The following is a 16648-nucleotide window of genomic DNA, read 5'->3' on the forward strand; positions in this document are numbered from 1 at the left end:
AAATAAAATCACCATTAATGTATATTTAAACTAAAGAATCCAACAGACAGACAGACAGATAAATAAGACTACTTAATTTATTCATACCGAAATGTAAGGCGTGGAAATAAAGGCTGGCATCGTTCCATTAGTGAAATCGCTTTAAGATGAAAAAAATAATGACGGAAGCAGTTGAGGAAGCCATCAGGTCTCTATCATAATTAGGGGGAAAGTTTTTCATCGTCACCGTATCATCATTATCATTAGCTTGTGTTTATGGGGGAGGTAGAGCCCGTGTTGCGAGGGAGGAGAGGGGAGTCGTGAGGGGAGTTAGCAGAAATTTAAAGCCTCTTTCAACTTACCTACCCTGCCTCATTTCCCTCCCTTATTTCCCCTCATTTCCTCTTCCTCCTTCTCCCATTCACCTCTTCCTGATTACTCTATTTCCTTCTCCTACCTCTACCCCCACATTCCTCTTTACTTTCCATTTCCCCCCTTACCTCCTCCCTATCCCCCTCACCTCATCCCTATTCCTCCCTCACCTCCTCCCTATTCCTCCCTCACCTCCTCTCTATTCCTCCCTCACCTCCTCCCTATTCCTCCCTCACCTCATCCCTATTCCTCCCTCACCTCCTCCCTATCCCCCCCTCACTTTTCATTTCCCCTCTTTCCCTTTCCCATCACCCTTTCCATCCCGCCTTCCCTCACCCACCTTCTTTCCTTCCCCTCAATCTCATTCCCCACAGCTTTCCCTCTTCCTATTGTGAAAATCTGCCCCCTGGGACCGAGTCTTGTGTCGAATCAATTTTTATCAGGGCCGACTCTGTGTCAGGTCAAGGTGCAAAAATGGATTTCAGTCAGATTGGGTCAAGTCAAGTGGGATAACGCCGGATTGAGGCAAATGGGATAAAGTTATACTGAATCAGGTGACGTAAGGTCAGAGTGAGTCAATTAGGATACAGGTCAAAGGGAATCAGGTGAGATACGGTCAGTCCCTCTCCACACCATCAACACCCACCAACCACCACCAATTTCCTGCGAGTCCCACATCCCTACCAATCCCAACCAGCTCCATCACTCCCCCACCGATTCTCCACCAGTCCCCACTAGTTAATGTTGTAATCACATCCCCTGGAGGCAACTGGTGGGGAGAGGGAGGGTGGTGGCTAGGTGGTAATGGCCCATCAGACTGGCTTTTTGTTACTCGGTCGCCTAGAGTGACGACAACGACATCTTGGCCACGACTCTATGAGGTTTGGGCTGTGGCTACGACCTGGGTGCTGGAGAGACTGGTAGACAGAACTTGTGTATGAAGGAACTGAAATAATTTTAGTTCGCCTAACCTAACCTAAGCGAACGGTCTTTGGCTTGTTCTCAGTATCGCACGCTGCTGCTCACTGCGCATATGTACCCCGACCAAAATTGGCCTTGTGGGTACACAGGCTATATGTATACTCGACTCACTTCCCAAGGTTTACCCTCCCTGGAGCTGAAATACCTCACCTAAACAAGTAAAAATGAAAATACAAAAGTCTTTAAATATTTCCTCGAGAACTCTCCTGTAACTAGATGCCTCCAATAAATCCCCAATTAAGGGAGAAAAGACTTATTGTACCAACCTTTATGAGGCTGAGTGGGGGTACATGGTGGGCTGTATTTGTGTTTGTTAAAATATTCAAGATGACAATCCTTGTCTTGCTGGATATCTAGACTAGAACCCAGGACGTATTAGTGAGAAATACGTACCCCTTTTTAAGTGTCTTGACGAGGAAACGCACCCAGGACATAACTGTAAGAGGTACGCACCCTTCTCACTTGTGTCCGGACCTGGACATGAACCCAGGATATAGCTTCCTTATTTCCATCCCTCTCTTCCCTCTGTCCCTCTCTATGAAATTCTATCTCTCACCTTCCACTTTCCGTTCTCCCTCCCACCCTCTCTCCTTCACTCTCCCCCTCTCTCCCTCATTCCTCCTCCCGTCCTTCCTTCTTCTTTCTTTTATTTCTTCCTCGTCCACTTGACATTGAGTGCCTCTTGTATACAGGAGTGCCAGTGGGGAGGGAGGAGGAAGAGGAAGCAATTGTGCCTGAGGAAAAAGGTATAGGTACAAGTGGCCAGGTGATGCAGGTTTGTTCTTTTTTAGGCCCCTGTTGAAGGAGTGATGGAGTAGTGTTGGGGAAGTGTTGAAGTAGAATTGGAACAGTGTTGACGAAGTGACTGAAAGAAAGTTTATATTAATGTTCGGGGTACTGTTGGGGATTGTATTTTCCTTTTGAGAATATTTAAGTGTTGGAGTGATGTTCCTGTAGTGTATTATTGGTGAGTGTTGGAGGGTCGTAAGTTATCTCTGATCTGGGTGTGGGGTAAGAGTTGTGTTGGAGAACCAGTTACACGAGTGCTAGTTAGTGGTGAAGTGTTAAAGAAGTGTTGAAGTGTCGGAGAAGTATTGACAAATAATTGTTTAGGTGCAGTTGAAGTGTTGAGAAAGAGTTGAAGAAATGAAGAGACGATGGAGTGATGTAGCAGTTTGAAGTGTTAAAGAAGAAGGAGGAAATCAATGTTAAATTAGTGTTGGAAGAAGAGTTGAAGGGTGAGCCACATCACAGAGATAAACAACACAGGACATCTACCGTAGTTTTGATTCTCATGACTTCCTATTAAATTCACAAGTTGAATTTAGATGTATTATTAACATCTAACATCAAGAACAAACTATAATTCTTTCCTGATATCAGATGTTTTACGGTAATATCATCCCCATCATCAGTGCTAAATAGCGAACAATACCGAATCAAACAAGGCAATTAACTACCAGTAACAAACGTGTGAAAATGTTCATGAAGATTACATTAAATTACATAGAATTTAATACTAAAGAGATTTTAATATCATAGATCAATTATAATTAACAATACAGCTTAGTGTCTCTGCCCGCTGTGCCGTGAGAACTTCCACCACAATCATATCGCATGTGCTTGAGAGACTTACTGTTTTATCGGAGAACAAGAGGTGGAGGCAGAACACCCAGTGAGGGAAATCCAAATACGTAGATGATGGAGATACGAAAACATGATAATAAACGAGTAGGAGGGAAAAATTTTAAAGGTCGAACGAAGGATAATTTAATATAAGGTGTGGATGGAAAAAAGGCGATAAATTAGTAAGAGGGAATTATAAAGATCAAAGAAAGAAAATTGAGTGGGAGAGTGGATGATGAAGAGAGGAAAATATGATAGTAAATAAGTAAGAGGGAAATAGAGTTAAAAATGAATCAAAATTTAATAGATGTGGATATTGCAGAGATGAGAACATGACAATTAACAACGAAGAGAATCGTGTCCAAAAAATGAGAAGAAAGATTAAACAGAAAATGAAGATAAAGGAGGAATGAAAAAAAAAATGTCAATAAACGAGAAAAATTATATTGGAAAAGTAAATTGAACGAATATTCAATAGCGTGCGTGGACGGCGAAGAGACACAGCGGAAAAAATCAATAAATGGATGGAAGGATGGAAGGAAGAGTGAAGATTGTCGGAAGAGAAATGCAATAGAAGATGGTGGATGATGGAGAGATGAAAACAAGGCAATAAATAAGTGGGTGAGATGGAGTAAAGAAGGCCATTCGTATACCAAGAGCTCAATGATGGTGAGAAGAGATAAAATTGGAGAAATATGAGAAGTAACAAACACGAGAATAAACTAAGAAAGAAGAGAAGGACGGGGGGCGAAGGCAAGAGAATAGCATTAAACAGAGATAAAGTAAGGTAGATAATAGAAGGATAAAGTGATAAAAGAAAAAGACTGAAGAAAAAACATGCAATAACGTTGGGGGAGGAAGGGAGATAAAAATATTGACGTAGAAGTTAAAGAATAGCAGAAGTCAAAACAGCGAGAATAACAAAGAAAAATTATATTGGTTTTTTAATAATTACCCCGATAAATGTACTGACATCACCTTTGCTACCTCAATTACTTACCTCTACAGACTTCTTTATTAGACAAACATCAAACACTTTCAACATATTTACGTTTAGTATTATATCCATTACTTAACAGAAGACAAAAGATCGTGAGACATTTTTTTTTCATTTAGTAATTTTCAAAGGCTTTGACTAAATCCATCTTTTCCTCCCAGTAGCGACGTGAGAGAGAGAGAGAGAGAGAGAGAGAGAGAGAGAGAGAGAGAGAGAGAGAGAGAGAGAGAGAGATTACAAAACCCGGGACTCGAAAACTCTTCCAATTTTCCATCTCTCATTCGCTCATCATTCTTAATAAAAACTCCGGGATACGAGCAATTGAGTGGAGCTGTTCGTTTGTAGTACCTCGTATCATGAAAGACAATCAACCGATGAAACAAACAATGAAACAAATCAATAACCTTTTAGAAAACAAAAGAATATAATTGAGAACAAATAAACCTATCCACGATTAAACAATGAAGTAGATCCCCAAACGCACTTCAGTTTTTTTTCCAGTTAATTTATTTCTATTTTATGGTCCTGAAATTGTGTTAAGGAGCGAGACTCCCTCAGCTACTTAACTGTAAGGTGTGGTGACCAACAGGTAACATACGACCAGGTAGTTAGTTGAAAAGCTCTTAATTAATGACTTGATATGGCGCCCGGGGGAGAAGGGGAGCGAGTGTGTGGTTTAAGGCTCCTCCGAGTTGCCATAGTCTCCAGTGAGATACTTGCCACAGTTGCCATAAATATACCTGTCACAGTTGCCATAGATATACATATAAATTTTGTTAAAGGTAATATCCACAGTAGCCATATAGTTACCTGCCATAGTTATCATAGGTATTACCAGCAACAGTTGCCATAGAAATACCAGCCACTATTGAGAATCTTGCTACCGTTGCCATATATACACCACAGAGCAGAGACCCAAGATATGATGAAAGAGGATCAGGTTACATGTGGAAGGGAGAGGAGGGAGGGAGAGGAGGTAGGTGTCAGTGGCAGCCTTCCCGAGTGTGTAATGATCCTCTCTTCTGGGACCACACACCCAGCCTCCCCCTGTCTTGCTACTGTCTGTCTGTCTGTCACCTCGTGTTTGTCACCTTCTCCGAATCTTTATCTGTCTGTTTGTATTTTTCACTTTTGACTCTGTTCTTCTCTGTCTCCATCGTTCTCCGTCCAGTCCTCCTTCATTCCCAAATTTTCCCTTCCTCTAAATCTGACTCTATCTCTCCTTGTTCCTCCGTCTCTCTTCCAACTCACTCCCTCCCTCTCTCCTCTCCAGGCCTAAGACAAACACCACCACCTACTCCACAGATCAAGTTCCTCCATCCTCTTTTGGTGGAGGCGAGTCATGTTTACCCACAATAATTACGCAGTGGAGGCTGGCCACAACACCAAGCTGGCCACAACACCAAGCTGGCCACAACACCAGGCTGGCCACAACACCAGGCTGGCCACAACACCAGGCTGGCCACAACATCAGAGTCACAATAACATGCTAGTCATATCACCAGGATGGCCCATTCTTCACAATAACAGGGAATTACTACAGTACCGTTCGTCATCATAACAGCAGCTGGTACTCACCTCTCTCGACCTTGCTCATGGAGGGAGAGTGTTTCTTGTGGGGAGAGAAGCTGAACTTGCTCCTCTTCTCGTGGTCGCCGCCGCCCTCCGCCTCCTTTTCTGTCCCTACGTCCGCACACATGCACTTTGACACCCCGAACCCCATTTTCTTTATCTAACCTTTTTCTGGTACTCAGTGGAAATGTTTAGAATTTTTAATAACTGTCTTCACTTAATTTATGTATACACTGATTCATCTGAAATTGATTAAGTTTTAGTTTATAAATCTGTATTGTTTTTCAGCACTGTGAAATTATCATAAAACACTCGTCTTGTGTGTGTGTTTTTGTTTTCTTGTTTTAATAAAGTTTTTGGCTGAAAAATTATAAGAATATTTTAGATTTTCATTGTCTGGCCTCTCAATTAACTAAAGTGGATTCTCGATAACACTGCACATCTAGACTTATATCAGCCGAATAAGCCTTCACAGACAAAGAGGAATCGAGGTATAAATTTCATGCACCGAGTTCATAAGAGCTTCTGAATTATTCCATTACTCTCGTTTATCGCTACACTGAACCCAAGATTTACTGCTACGTCTTATACCGTGAATCCTCCACATTATATAGCCACACAGAGGCTCTCCACCTCTACCTGCTGACCTTCATTAAGATTACCTCTGGGTCAGGTAATCCCCTGCCTGTTGATGAGGGGTGGAAGTGTTTAGGTGGAAGTGGGCGTCCGTGGCCATAATACTGGTTCCTGAGTGACCATGACCATCGCCTGTGTCGGGTCCATATCACGGATGGGTTCTCCCCCAGCTGCTACACCTGTAAAATGATAATCTAGTCAATACTTTGGTCCCACAACATTGTCATCTGTGTGACGTCCAATTCGTTCCTGGTTCCTTCACCTGCAAGGAAGAATTCTGGTTAATGTTCTGGCTACCTCTTAGGACTCATAGGTGAATATACCTGTTAAATATAGAGTGGGTGATGCCGTGGCCACCATTATCACCTTTGTGACGTCCATATTATCGACTATCCATGCTGTAGTTCCTGCACCTGTAAGGATAAATTCCGGTTATCTCCGTCAGCTGCTGTTTTTATAATGAAATATTATGGTCAATGTCCTAAAACTGATTAGTGAGTTACAGGTGTATTGTTTATTGTCAGCGTCCAGTTCAAATACGTATAACACATTCTCGAAAAGTTCCCCTGAAGGGTCGTCGATCACTTGAAGTATAATCTATTGGATAGAGAAACTCCTAAACATTTATGAAATTCAGCCAAATATTGATATAAGCAGTAGAGGAGATCTGTGATTGGGAGAGAAATATATTGGTTAAGGTGGTACGATACTGTGTGTGTGTGTGTGTGTGTGTGTGTGTAAATTTTTGCTTGTTTTTGCATTGTAACATATGCCTGAAAATATGCTTGTGTTTAGTCATACGTGTATTGGTTGGAGTTCGTGCTTGTGTATGAAAATAATTACCATTTTTTAAGTAGAGAAAAACTTATGAATGTTTCTTCTTAAAAACATCATATACTTACTTTAGTATTATTAGTCATTTATACCTTGAAAAGATCAGCTGAACTATAGAAGGTTTCAGAATACAACCTACCACCACCACCACCATGACCCAACCCACCACCACCACCACCATGACCCAACCCACCACCACCACCATGACCCAACCCCACCACCACCACCATGACCCAACCCACCACCACCACCTCACCACCCACCATGACGAACCAACCCACCACCACCACCACCACCATCATGAGCCCAACCCACCAACACCACCACCATGAGCCCAACCCACCACCACCATGATGAACCAACCCACCACCACCACCATGACCCTAACCACCACCACCACCACCATGACCATGACAAACCAACCCACCACCACCACCACCATCAGGAGCCCAACCCACCAACACCACCACCATGACCAACCCACCATCACCACCACCACTATGAACTCAACCCACCACCACCATGAACGCAACCCATCACTATCACAGGTCACTGGAATCTTATCTGAAGTGAAAATGAGCCTATTCAAGCCCCCACCCCCCACGCCCACCCCCCACCCCCACCCACCACCCACCCATGTTATCATCCTCTTGTTATTGGAAAACTGAAGGATCATTTAATTAATTATAACATTCTATAAATTCCATCAAAGAATGCAATGGGAGTTAGAATGAAGGGAAGTATGAATGAGGGAGGTATGAATGAGGAAAGTATGAATGAAGGGAAGTATGAATGAAGGGAAGTATGAATGAGGGAGGTATGAATGAGGGAAGTATGAATGAAGGGATGAATGTATGAATGAAGGGAAGTATGAATGAGGGAATGAATGATGAATGAAGGGTATGAATGAAGGAAGTATGAATGAGGGAAGTATGAAGGGAAGTATGAATGAGGGAAGATGAATGAAGGAAGTATGAATGAAGGAAGTGATGAATGAGGGAAGGTGAAATGAGTATGAATGTATGAATGAAGGGAAGTATGAATGAAGGGAAGTATGAATGAGGGAGGTATGAATGAGGGAAGTATGAATGAAGGGAAGTATGAATGAAGGGAAGTATGAATGAGGGAAGTATGAATGAAGGGAAGTATGAATGAGGGAAGTATGAATGAAGGGAAGTATGAATGAGGGAAGTATGAATGAAGGAAGTATGAATGAAGGAAGTATGAATGAGGGAAGTATGAATGAGTGAAGTATGAATGAGGGAAGAATGAATGAAGGGAAGTATGTAGGAGAGACGTGGTGAGGATTGATGATTTATGGAAGAGGAATTTAAAGGAAGGATGGAGGAAAGGAGGAATGGAGATAGGGAAGGGGGAAGATAGGGAAGGAGGGAGATAGGGAAGGAGATAGGGAGGGAGACAGGAAGGTAGGGGAGGGAGGGAAGGGGAAGGGAAAGAGAGAAATGTGATAGGAGGGGAAGTATAGAGGGTAGGATAGGAAGACTGGGTGGTGGTACAGGTTGAGGATGGTAGGAAGGAAGGTGGATGATGGGAAGGGAAGGATATAATTGGAGGAGAAGGTTATGATAGAGGAGGGAAGGATATATTGCAAAAAAAGAAACTAGAGGATTGATGGGATGGGAGATTGATAGAGATGGAAAAGAAGGAGATAGATGGAAGAGTGAAGAGGAAATGAGAATTATATAAAAGGAAAAGGAAAATAGTGAGGGAAATGGTGGTATATAAAATGTTAGGTCATAAATATATCCTTGCTGTCTCTCCGTGTAGAATCAGGAGGAGGAGGAGGAGGGGGAGAAGAGGCTCTCACGTTAATTACTTGTATGTTGATAAACAGAGAGGGGTTAGGGGTGGGGCGTGAGGGGGTTGGGGGTTTGGCGTAGGGGTGGGAGGAATGTAGTTAGGTATGATTAGTGGAAATATTTACACTGTAATTGATACGTTTGTTTTAGGGAGTGAGTATGAGGCCGGAGTAGAGAAGGGGTAGATGTTGAGTTTGATAAGTAAATAAGTTACAGCAAGGTCCGTAATTCAATGTTACAGGTGATTCAAGTCTGTAATATGAGAGGTGAGTCAGGTTTGGGGCGTCACCTTTTTAGCCATCAACTGTGACCGTAATGGTTGTCACCTTGACCTTAATGGTGGCTGTACACACACAAAATGCATCATATAATATATATATATATATATATATATATATATATATATATATATATATATATATATATATATATATATATATATATATATATATATATATATATATATATATATATATATATATATATATATGACGCGGAACCAATTGCACGAACTTCCTTGGCATTGCTAATAATGAATTCTGGACACACGTACACCTCCCAACACACACACACACACACTCTCTCTGCTCACAATATATTCCTTACTATTCTTCCCTTCACCACACTACTCCCCTCACAATAGATCACTCACCACACTTACCCCACCTTTACCATTACCCTCGATACCCATCTTCACCTCCCACCCACTACACACAAGCTTCCCCATCACTCTGTCTCACTCTCTCTCCACACACACACACACACACACACACACACACACACACACACACACACACACACACACACACACACACACACACACACACACTCTCTCTCTCTCTAAAAAGGAGGCGCTATTCGAGCCTTTGATGACCCCCTGTGAGGCATTTTGTGTGTGAGAATGACAGTAATGAGACCGGTTCCTCCCCCCCCCTCCCCTGATGAATGTACCCCACCACCTATATATATAATCATAATCCAGGGTGTTCAAGGAAGGGATATGAGGAAGACCAAGAATTGAGGATAATGCAAGAACGGGAAGAGAGAGAGAGAGAGAGAGAGCTAGTATGTAAATTTCAACGTGGCCTAATATTGAAAGTGAGTAAGACAGAGAGATAGAGAGAGGCAGTGAGAAGAACGAAGGAAAAAAGAGGGAAGAAACAAAGAAAGAATAAAGGAAGAGAGAGACGAGAAAGGAAATTATTTTGAAAGAAAGTACCAAAAATAGAAGACAGGAATAATACAAAAGAGATACTAGATAAAAGAATGAATTATAGAGAAAAACGAGGGAGAAATAGAAAGAAGGGAGCAGGAAGCAGGGAGAACACATCAAGTAAAGTTTATGCATGTTTGTTTGCGTGTGTGTGAAGAGAAGGGGGGGGGAGTTGCGTGCGTGTTATGGTTTGTGAATCCAGGAAGCAGAGAAAAGAGAGAGAGAGAGAGAGAGAGAGAGAGAGAGAATTTAAATTACATCCACCAGCGCAGTAAAAGTGTGTAGTGTAGTGTAGTGTTATGTGGTGTAGTGTAGTGTAGTGTAGTGTGGTGTTGTGTGGCGTAGTGTAGTGTAGTGTGGTGTTGTGTGGTGTAGTGTAGTGTAATGTGGTGTGGTTAGTGTCTGTCTTGTGGTGGCGGGGAGGTTGTATATACACTGTAACTATCTTGTCTTTGTTGTTTTCACCTACTTTCCTCTCTTCTCTCCCTTGTTCCCTGAAGGGTGTGTGTGTGGGGGGTGGTGGGGGGGACGCATCATATCATAATTCCAAGGTTTTCACTCATTTCGCCAAACCCACATCGATATGTTGCCACACGTAGAGTAATTTGTAATTTTCTAATAATTTGGGGTAATTTTGGTGTAATATTGTACAAATTTTTTTTTATTTGTTGGGTTCGTAGTGCAGCAAAATCGGACAGCCTTGGACGTTCGTGTGTGTGTGTGTGTGTGTATGACGTGTTCATGTCTGTCATACTGCTATCCTTTCCCCTCTGCGTCTCCCTCTAACTCCCCCTTACCCCTTTCCTCTTCCCCTTACCCTTGCCCCCTCCCTTTCCCCCTCCCCTTCCCCCCTCCCCTTCTCCCTTCTTGGCGCTGTTTGTCCGTCATCGAGGCTCCGCTTGTGTTCTCGTATCATGATAAGGTTATTCCTTACTTTAATGTATGGCATCATCATCATCATCATCATCATCATCATCATCATCATCATCATCATCATCATCATCAACAACACACACACACACCAAACAGAATATCATTGAATTATCCTAAACGTATTGATTATTACATTGTTTCAGATACAACCAGGATAGGTTAGGTTAGGTTAGGTTAGGTTAGGTGTTTCATCCTATTTTACAGATGCGTGAAATATAGTGGAAAGTGGCGGTACAGAGCGAGATTGAAATTTAATCACTTTGATATTGAATTCCGGAAGCCTGTTGCAAATTGGTTACAGTCTGCAGGTGGCGAGTGTGTGGGAGTCGAGTGTGTGGGAGTCGAGTGTGGCTGTGGTGAGAGAGTGTAGCAAGGAGTGTGGTGTGGGAGGAGTGTGTATGAGGTGAGTGGGACGATGAGTGTGTAGGAGGAGTGTGTGGGAAGAGAGTGTGGCGAGGAGTGTATGGGGGGAGTGTGTGGCAAGGAGAGTGTGGTGAAGAGATTGTGAATTGTGGTGGAGGATGTATCTACCAATAAGGAGTATGGTAGTGAGATGATTGTGGTGGGAAAGGTTTGGTTGAGGGAAATTTGGGTTGAAAAAATACTGTACTGTATACCTGGTAGCAAACGGAGTGTGTATGTTTCGTGTGTTTTCTTGGTGTGTATACTTGAATCTTTGAAAGTTGAATTTTGCCGCGGACAGCAGCTAGTTTATTGTGCACCACAAAATTCATCCAGTGAGCGTTAGCACGAAAAGGATTACAGAGTAGAGGTCACAAAGGGTGTTTAGCAGACCCCAGTGGTCAGGATGTTATCGTGTTGAAAGTTATTAAGTATTTTCATTACATTGTTTAGTTCTGTGCATAGGAGTTAAGTTACCGATAGTACTTGATGCTAAATGTGGATGCAGTATTAATATCCTGCATCAGCTATCTTGCCATCAGAAAGTGTTGTGCCATTGTACACACAATATGCTTGCACTTATCTCTAAAAAAATCTATGTTTTCGCAGTCTAAGACGTAGTGTTGGAGTGTGTGGCCATATGTCCGGCTACACACTTTACATTTAGTTTTGTTCACATCTGCCTGAGGGGCATACTGCCAGAGATGCTGTACTTATATCCTAACCCTAGTCTAACGGTTACAACATCTTGTAATCTAGTGATCTTGTTACTTGCCCCTTCTACATGTTTTACTTGATACTTGTCTGCTTGCTTTCAGTTCACCAGCACGTTCTTTCCTGAGTATTATTATTATATTTGGTGGGGGTGGAGAGGGTTATGTTTGACACACACAGATTGTATTCAATAGTGTCTTCGTCAGATGCGAGTTTGGTTAAGGCGTCAACTCTATCATGTTTACTGAGGTCCATGTGAGAGAGGATCAACAGCACCCTCTTCAACAGTGCTCTCTTGTATGTGTCTGGGTTTTGTGACAAGCAGGTGACTGAGTAGAGGGTATTAGGAGCAAGAAGTGAAGATAAGGAGGAGTAGGTGATGACGAGACTGTCTGTGGCAGTATCTTCAACAAGTTTCGGGGCTGTGAGCATGGCAAATAGTTCAGTATGATTCTAACTCTATCTCTACTGTATTACTTTTGTACAGAGTGTTGGAAATGAATGGGTGATCTGTCGTTTTGGCGAATATGTGGGTGTTGTGATGTCAGAGGGAAACAATGTGTAAGTTTCGTGTGTATGTTTGATTTAAATGGAATTCTGAAAAAAATAGCTTGATTTATAAGTTCATTTTGGTTGGAGTTTCAATTTGGCAACAATATGATCTCAACCGGATAAGAATTATAGTTAAAAATATTTGTACCACCTGGAAAAGTATACATTTAAGCAGCAGTGGTAGTTTGGTCCGGATCTTTTCCTCTCTCATTTGATCCCGTTATCGGGCTGGTCTAACGATTGCTAAAGTCTGATATGAATAAATGTCAGGTTGATGGACGTTTTCATTTGGTACAGTTGCCTGGTGCTAAGACACGTCATCTGTCACGGTAAGCTGGTGGGGGGGAACGTGTACGTAGCCACAGCTGAACTGAACTGACTTGACTGGATGAATACTTTATACTGATATAACTTAATTACCTAACCTAACCTAACCTAACCTAACACTGACCCATTTCTGGTGTTTATGCTATAACTTGTTTTTTCTTCAAACAAATTTATTCAAAGCCGAATATCAAATAGTGTCAATAATATAGTTGGCTCATTAGTGTAGAAAAAAAAAGAAAAAAATGTGTTTCCTCTTAACATGTAAGAGACTAATTAATGCTATTCAACAGATGAACTATGAATTAAAAGGTCGTCATGCCAACGAGAGAGCTGGAGGCTAATAGATAAAGTACATTATGTTAGTGGGACATCATACCTAATATAGAAACAAATGAAGGTCAGCAGGTCTAGTGCAGGCCAGGACGTCATCAAGTATAGGTCACTGATTCAGGTCTAGTGCAGGCCAGGATGTCATCAAGTAAAAGTCACTGATTCAGGTCTAGTACAGGGCAGGATGTCATCAAGTAAAAGTCACTGATTCAGGTCTAGTGCAGGCCAGGATGTCATCAAGTAAGGTCACTGATTCAGGTCTAGTACAGGCCAGGATGTCATCAAGTAAAAGTCACTGATTCAGGTCTAGTACAGGGCAGGATGTCATCAAGTAAAAGTCACTGATTCAGGTCTAGTGCAGGCCAGGATGTCATCAAGTAAAAGTCACTGATTCAGGTCTAGTACAGGCCAGGAAGTCGTCAAGTATAGGTCACTGGGTCAGGTAAAGTTCACCAGTAGCACCAAGGTGAATATTGACTCTCACTGGTACTCGTTACAGTAGAGTCAATAAGTGATTACTGGCCTATTCAGTCGAGGGCCATAACCACTGGAGACTGTATAGAAAATCTTTAACCTTCCCCGTGCTTGGTTATTGATCCTCATTAATGAATAATTACTAGGTGGATTTTTTGAATAGTTTGTTTTGTATTGTAGATGGTGCGTAAAATTTTTTCTCAATACCGTAGTTGGTGGATAACAGTGTTTTATTGTTTTAGTTGGTGGATTAGAGTGTCTGTGTTGTGAATGATCAATGGTAACTTAGAATGTTTTTATAGATCTGGTAATATTTTTGATATAGTGTTCACTTGTTCTCTTGTCAATGTTCATGTTTTATTTACTGGTTGTTATGCCGACTGGACAGCTCGAAACGCTCAACAAAAATATGGAACATATATATTTTTTGTCGAAACCAAGGCTGTGTGTGTGTGTGTGTGTGTGTGTGTGTGTGTGTGTGTGTGTAAAATAACCTGATATACGGAACAACCTTCATCCTTTTCAAATCTTCGTATATTTTTCTTTAAACTTTCAAACGTAACTACAGGAAAGATGCTTTACTTACTAGAGCTTCGCCATACTCACTCGCCCTGAAGCAGCACCACTATTTCTTTCTATTATTTTATTGTCAACTTGAAATATTATGACAACATAAGGTAACAAGAGTTTATGACCACGACGGTGACATTTTAGTCTCTAATATATGTGTTCGCTCACACCTTCACTTAACACATCAGTAATTTGTGTGTTACTAAAAGTTTTCCTCGACAATCACTGAAATATTTTTAATTTTTCGATTATTTCTTCCTGAAGAGGTAAATGACTGTAATTGTGAACGTTGGATATGAGTTATATCACCATGTCTGTGTCATTCAGTAATGGCATCTTCCAATCTATTAGAGTTTTCGCAATACAGCGAGGAACACACACACACACACACACACACACATATATATATATATATATATATATATATATATATATATATATATATATATATATATATATATATATATATATATATTATATAAATATATATATATATATATATATATATATATTTATTTATATATATATATATATATATATATATATATATATATATATATATATATATATATATATATATATATATATATACACATACAGTATATATATATATATATATATATATATATATATATATATATATATATTAGTTTACATGATTTTAGGAACATATCATTTACTCTTCACTGGGCTGTAATTCGTAATATTTTATTAAATAAATTTAAAAAATTAATTTCAGAATGGCATGAACATCGTCATAAAACTCATTAAAAATTTATGTCGTTCTGCCATACGACACTTCATTCTCTGGTAATTGTGTTACATACAGTTTTCTACCCGAAAATAATCCTAATCCATATTATTATTACTCACAAACCACAACAAACACATGAAGGTAATGTATCCTAATACCGTAGGAAGATGATTACATGACCCCAAGTAATGTTATTGTGATAATTTATTGTTTTGGATGTAACCGACACATTAATGGAGGATATAATGCGATGAGGGAGCTTGTTTACTTGAGAAACTTGATCCAGGACGGACCTAGTGTAGTAAAAATCCTGTTCCAAGAAGGGAGGAGCCTCTTGTAGGGGGTAAAATTGCCCAGGAAATATAATTCTGTTTAAGTAAGACACTCTTCTCGGTAGAAACCTGTTGTTCCGGGAGGGACTCTGTTGTGCCTGGAGACAATTTGTTCCAGGAGGGACTCTGTTAATGTAAGAATAAGTCGTCTTTAGAATAGAGTTTGTTGTTACGAACTAGGAGGTGATCGACGCTGGAGGTGGCTCTTGGGGGGAGGGGGGTGGGGGGATAAAGCATAGAGAACTCCACTCAGCAGCTCTTATACTGAACTAATGAGACGGATGTTGACTGATGCCTTTGTGTCGATAACGAGCCACACAAAACCTTTGATGTAACACGAGTGTGATCTCACGATGCCTCTACAAATGCAATATCTCTCCTTTGACAGATGAGCTTCACTTGTATATCCTTAAACACCTCAGTTGTTTATCAATCTTTATCTCACCTGTGAATCAATCTTTACCTCACCTGTGAATCAATCTTTACCTCACCTGTGAATCAATCTTTACCTCACCAGTGAATCAATCTTTACCTCACCTGTGAATCAATCTTTACCTCACCTGTGAATCAATCTTTACCTCATCTGTGAATCAATCTTTACCTCACCTGTGAATCAATCTTTACCTCACCTGTGAATCAATCTTTATCTCACCTGTATATAAGAGTTTATATGTATTTGCCTCATGTGCGTATCCTCGTGCTCCTCACAGCGGTTCCCTCGCCTCGCCCACAACTGATCTTTCTTTATACACCACTCGAATATAACCTCAATAGGGGGAGGCCACAAGGGTCGTTTATCACTGGTCAGAGACATGATATTACGAGAACGACATAAAGTGAGTTTAGAGGGGACGGGATATTAGGGACGACGGGGAAAGGGAAGGGAGGAGACAGGAAGGGCAAGAGTGTGGGGAAGAAAGAAGGGCAATTACAAGAAGGAAGGGAGTGAGGGAGAGAGAGAGGATAGCGAGGGAGAGAGAGAGGATAGTGAGGGAAGTGTTTGGGAGAGGGAGTTGAGTGAGGGAGGTGTTAGCTAGAGGAATGGAAAGGAGACGAGGGAACAGATGTTAACTAAAGGAAAGGGGAAAGGAAGAGGAGGATGTGTGAGTGAGGGAGAGGGAAGTAAGTGGGGGAAAAGGGGTAAGAGATATTAATAAGGGTAAAGGGGAAGGGGAGGGGAGTGAGAGAGGGGGAGAAGTGTTAATGAGAAGGAGAGGTAGGGGGTGATAG

At 41.2% G+C, this 16648-nt stretch overlaps 1 protein-coding gene across 2 annotated transcripts in view; it reads right to left on the reverse strand.

The window, feature by feature from the left end:
- LOC121874344 (serine/threonine-protein phosphatase with EF-hands pef-1-like) overlaps nt 1-16648 on the reverse strand; it is a 116433-nt gene that overhangs the window by 71943 nt on the left and 27842 nt on the right. Inside the window, exons 2-3 of one of the 2 annotated variants that reach the window (XM_042378470.1) lie at nt 6190-6342; nt 5534-5887 (exon numbers count right to left, since the gene is read on the reverse strand). In XM_042378470.1, coding sequence (XP_042234404.1) covers nt 5534-5678 — 145 coding nt within the window. In that variant the 5' untranslated portion in view covers nt 5679-5887; nt 6190-6342. Of the gene's footprint in view, nt 1-5533; nt 6343-16648 lie in introns of both variants that reach the window. The other variant, XM_042378469.1, reaches the window with a different exon arrangement.

The sequence above is a fragment of the Homarus americanus genome, unplaced genomic scaffold (assembly GCF_018991925.1).
Source record: "Homarus americanus isolate GMGI-L3 unplaced genomic scaffold, GMGI_Hamer_2.0 scaffold17856, whole genome shotgun sequence".
NCBI classification, from domain to species: domain Eukaryota; kingdom Metazoa; phylum Arthropoda; class Malacostraca; order Decapoda; family Nephropidae; genus Homarus; species Homarus americanus.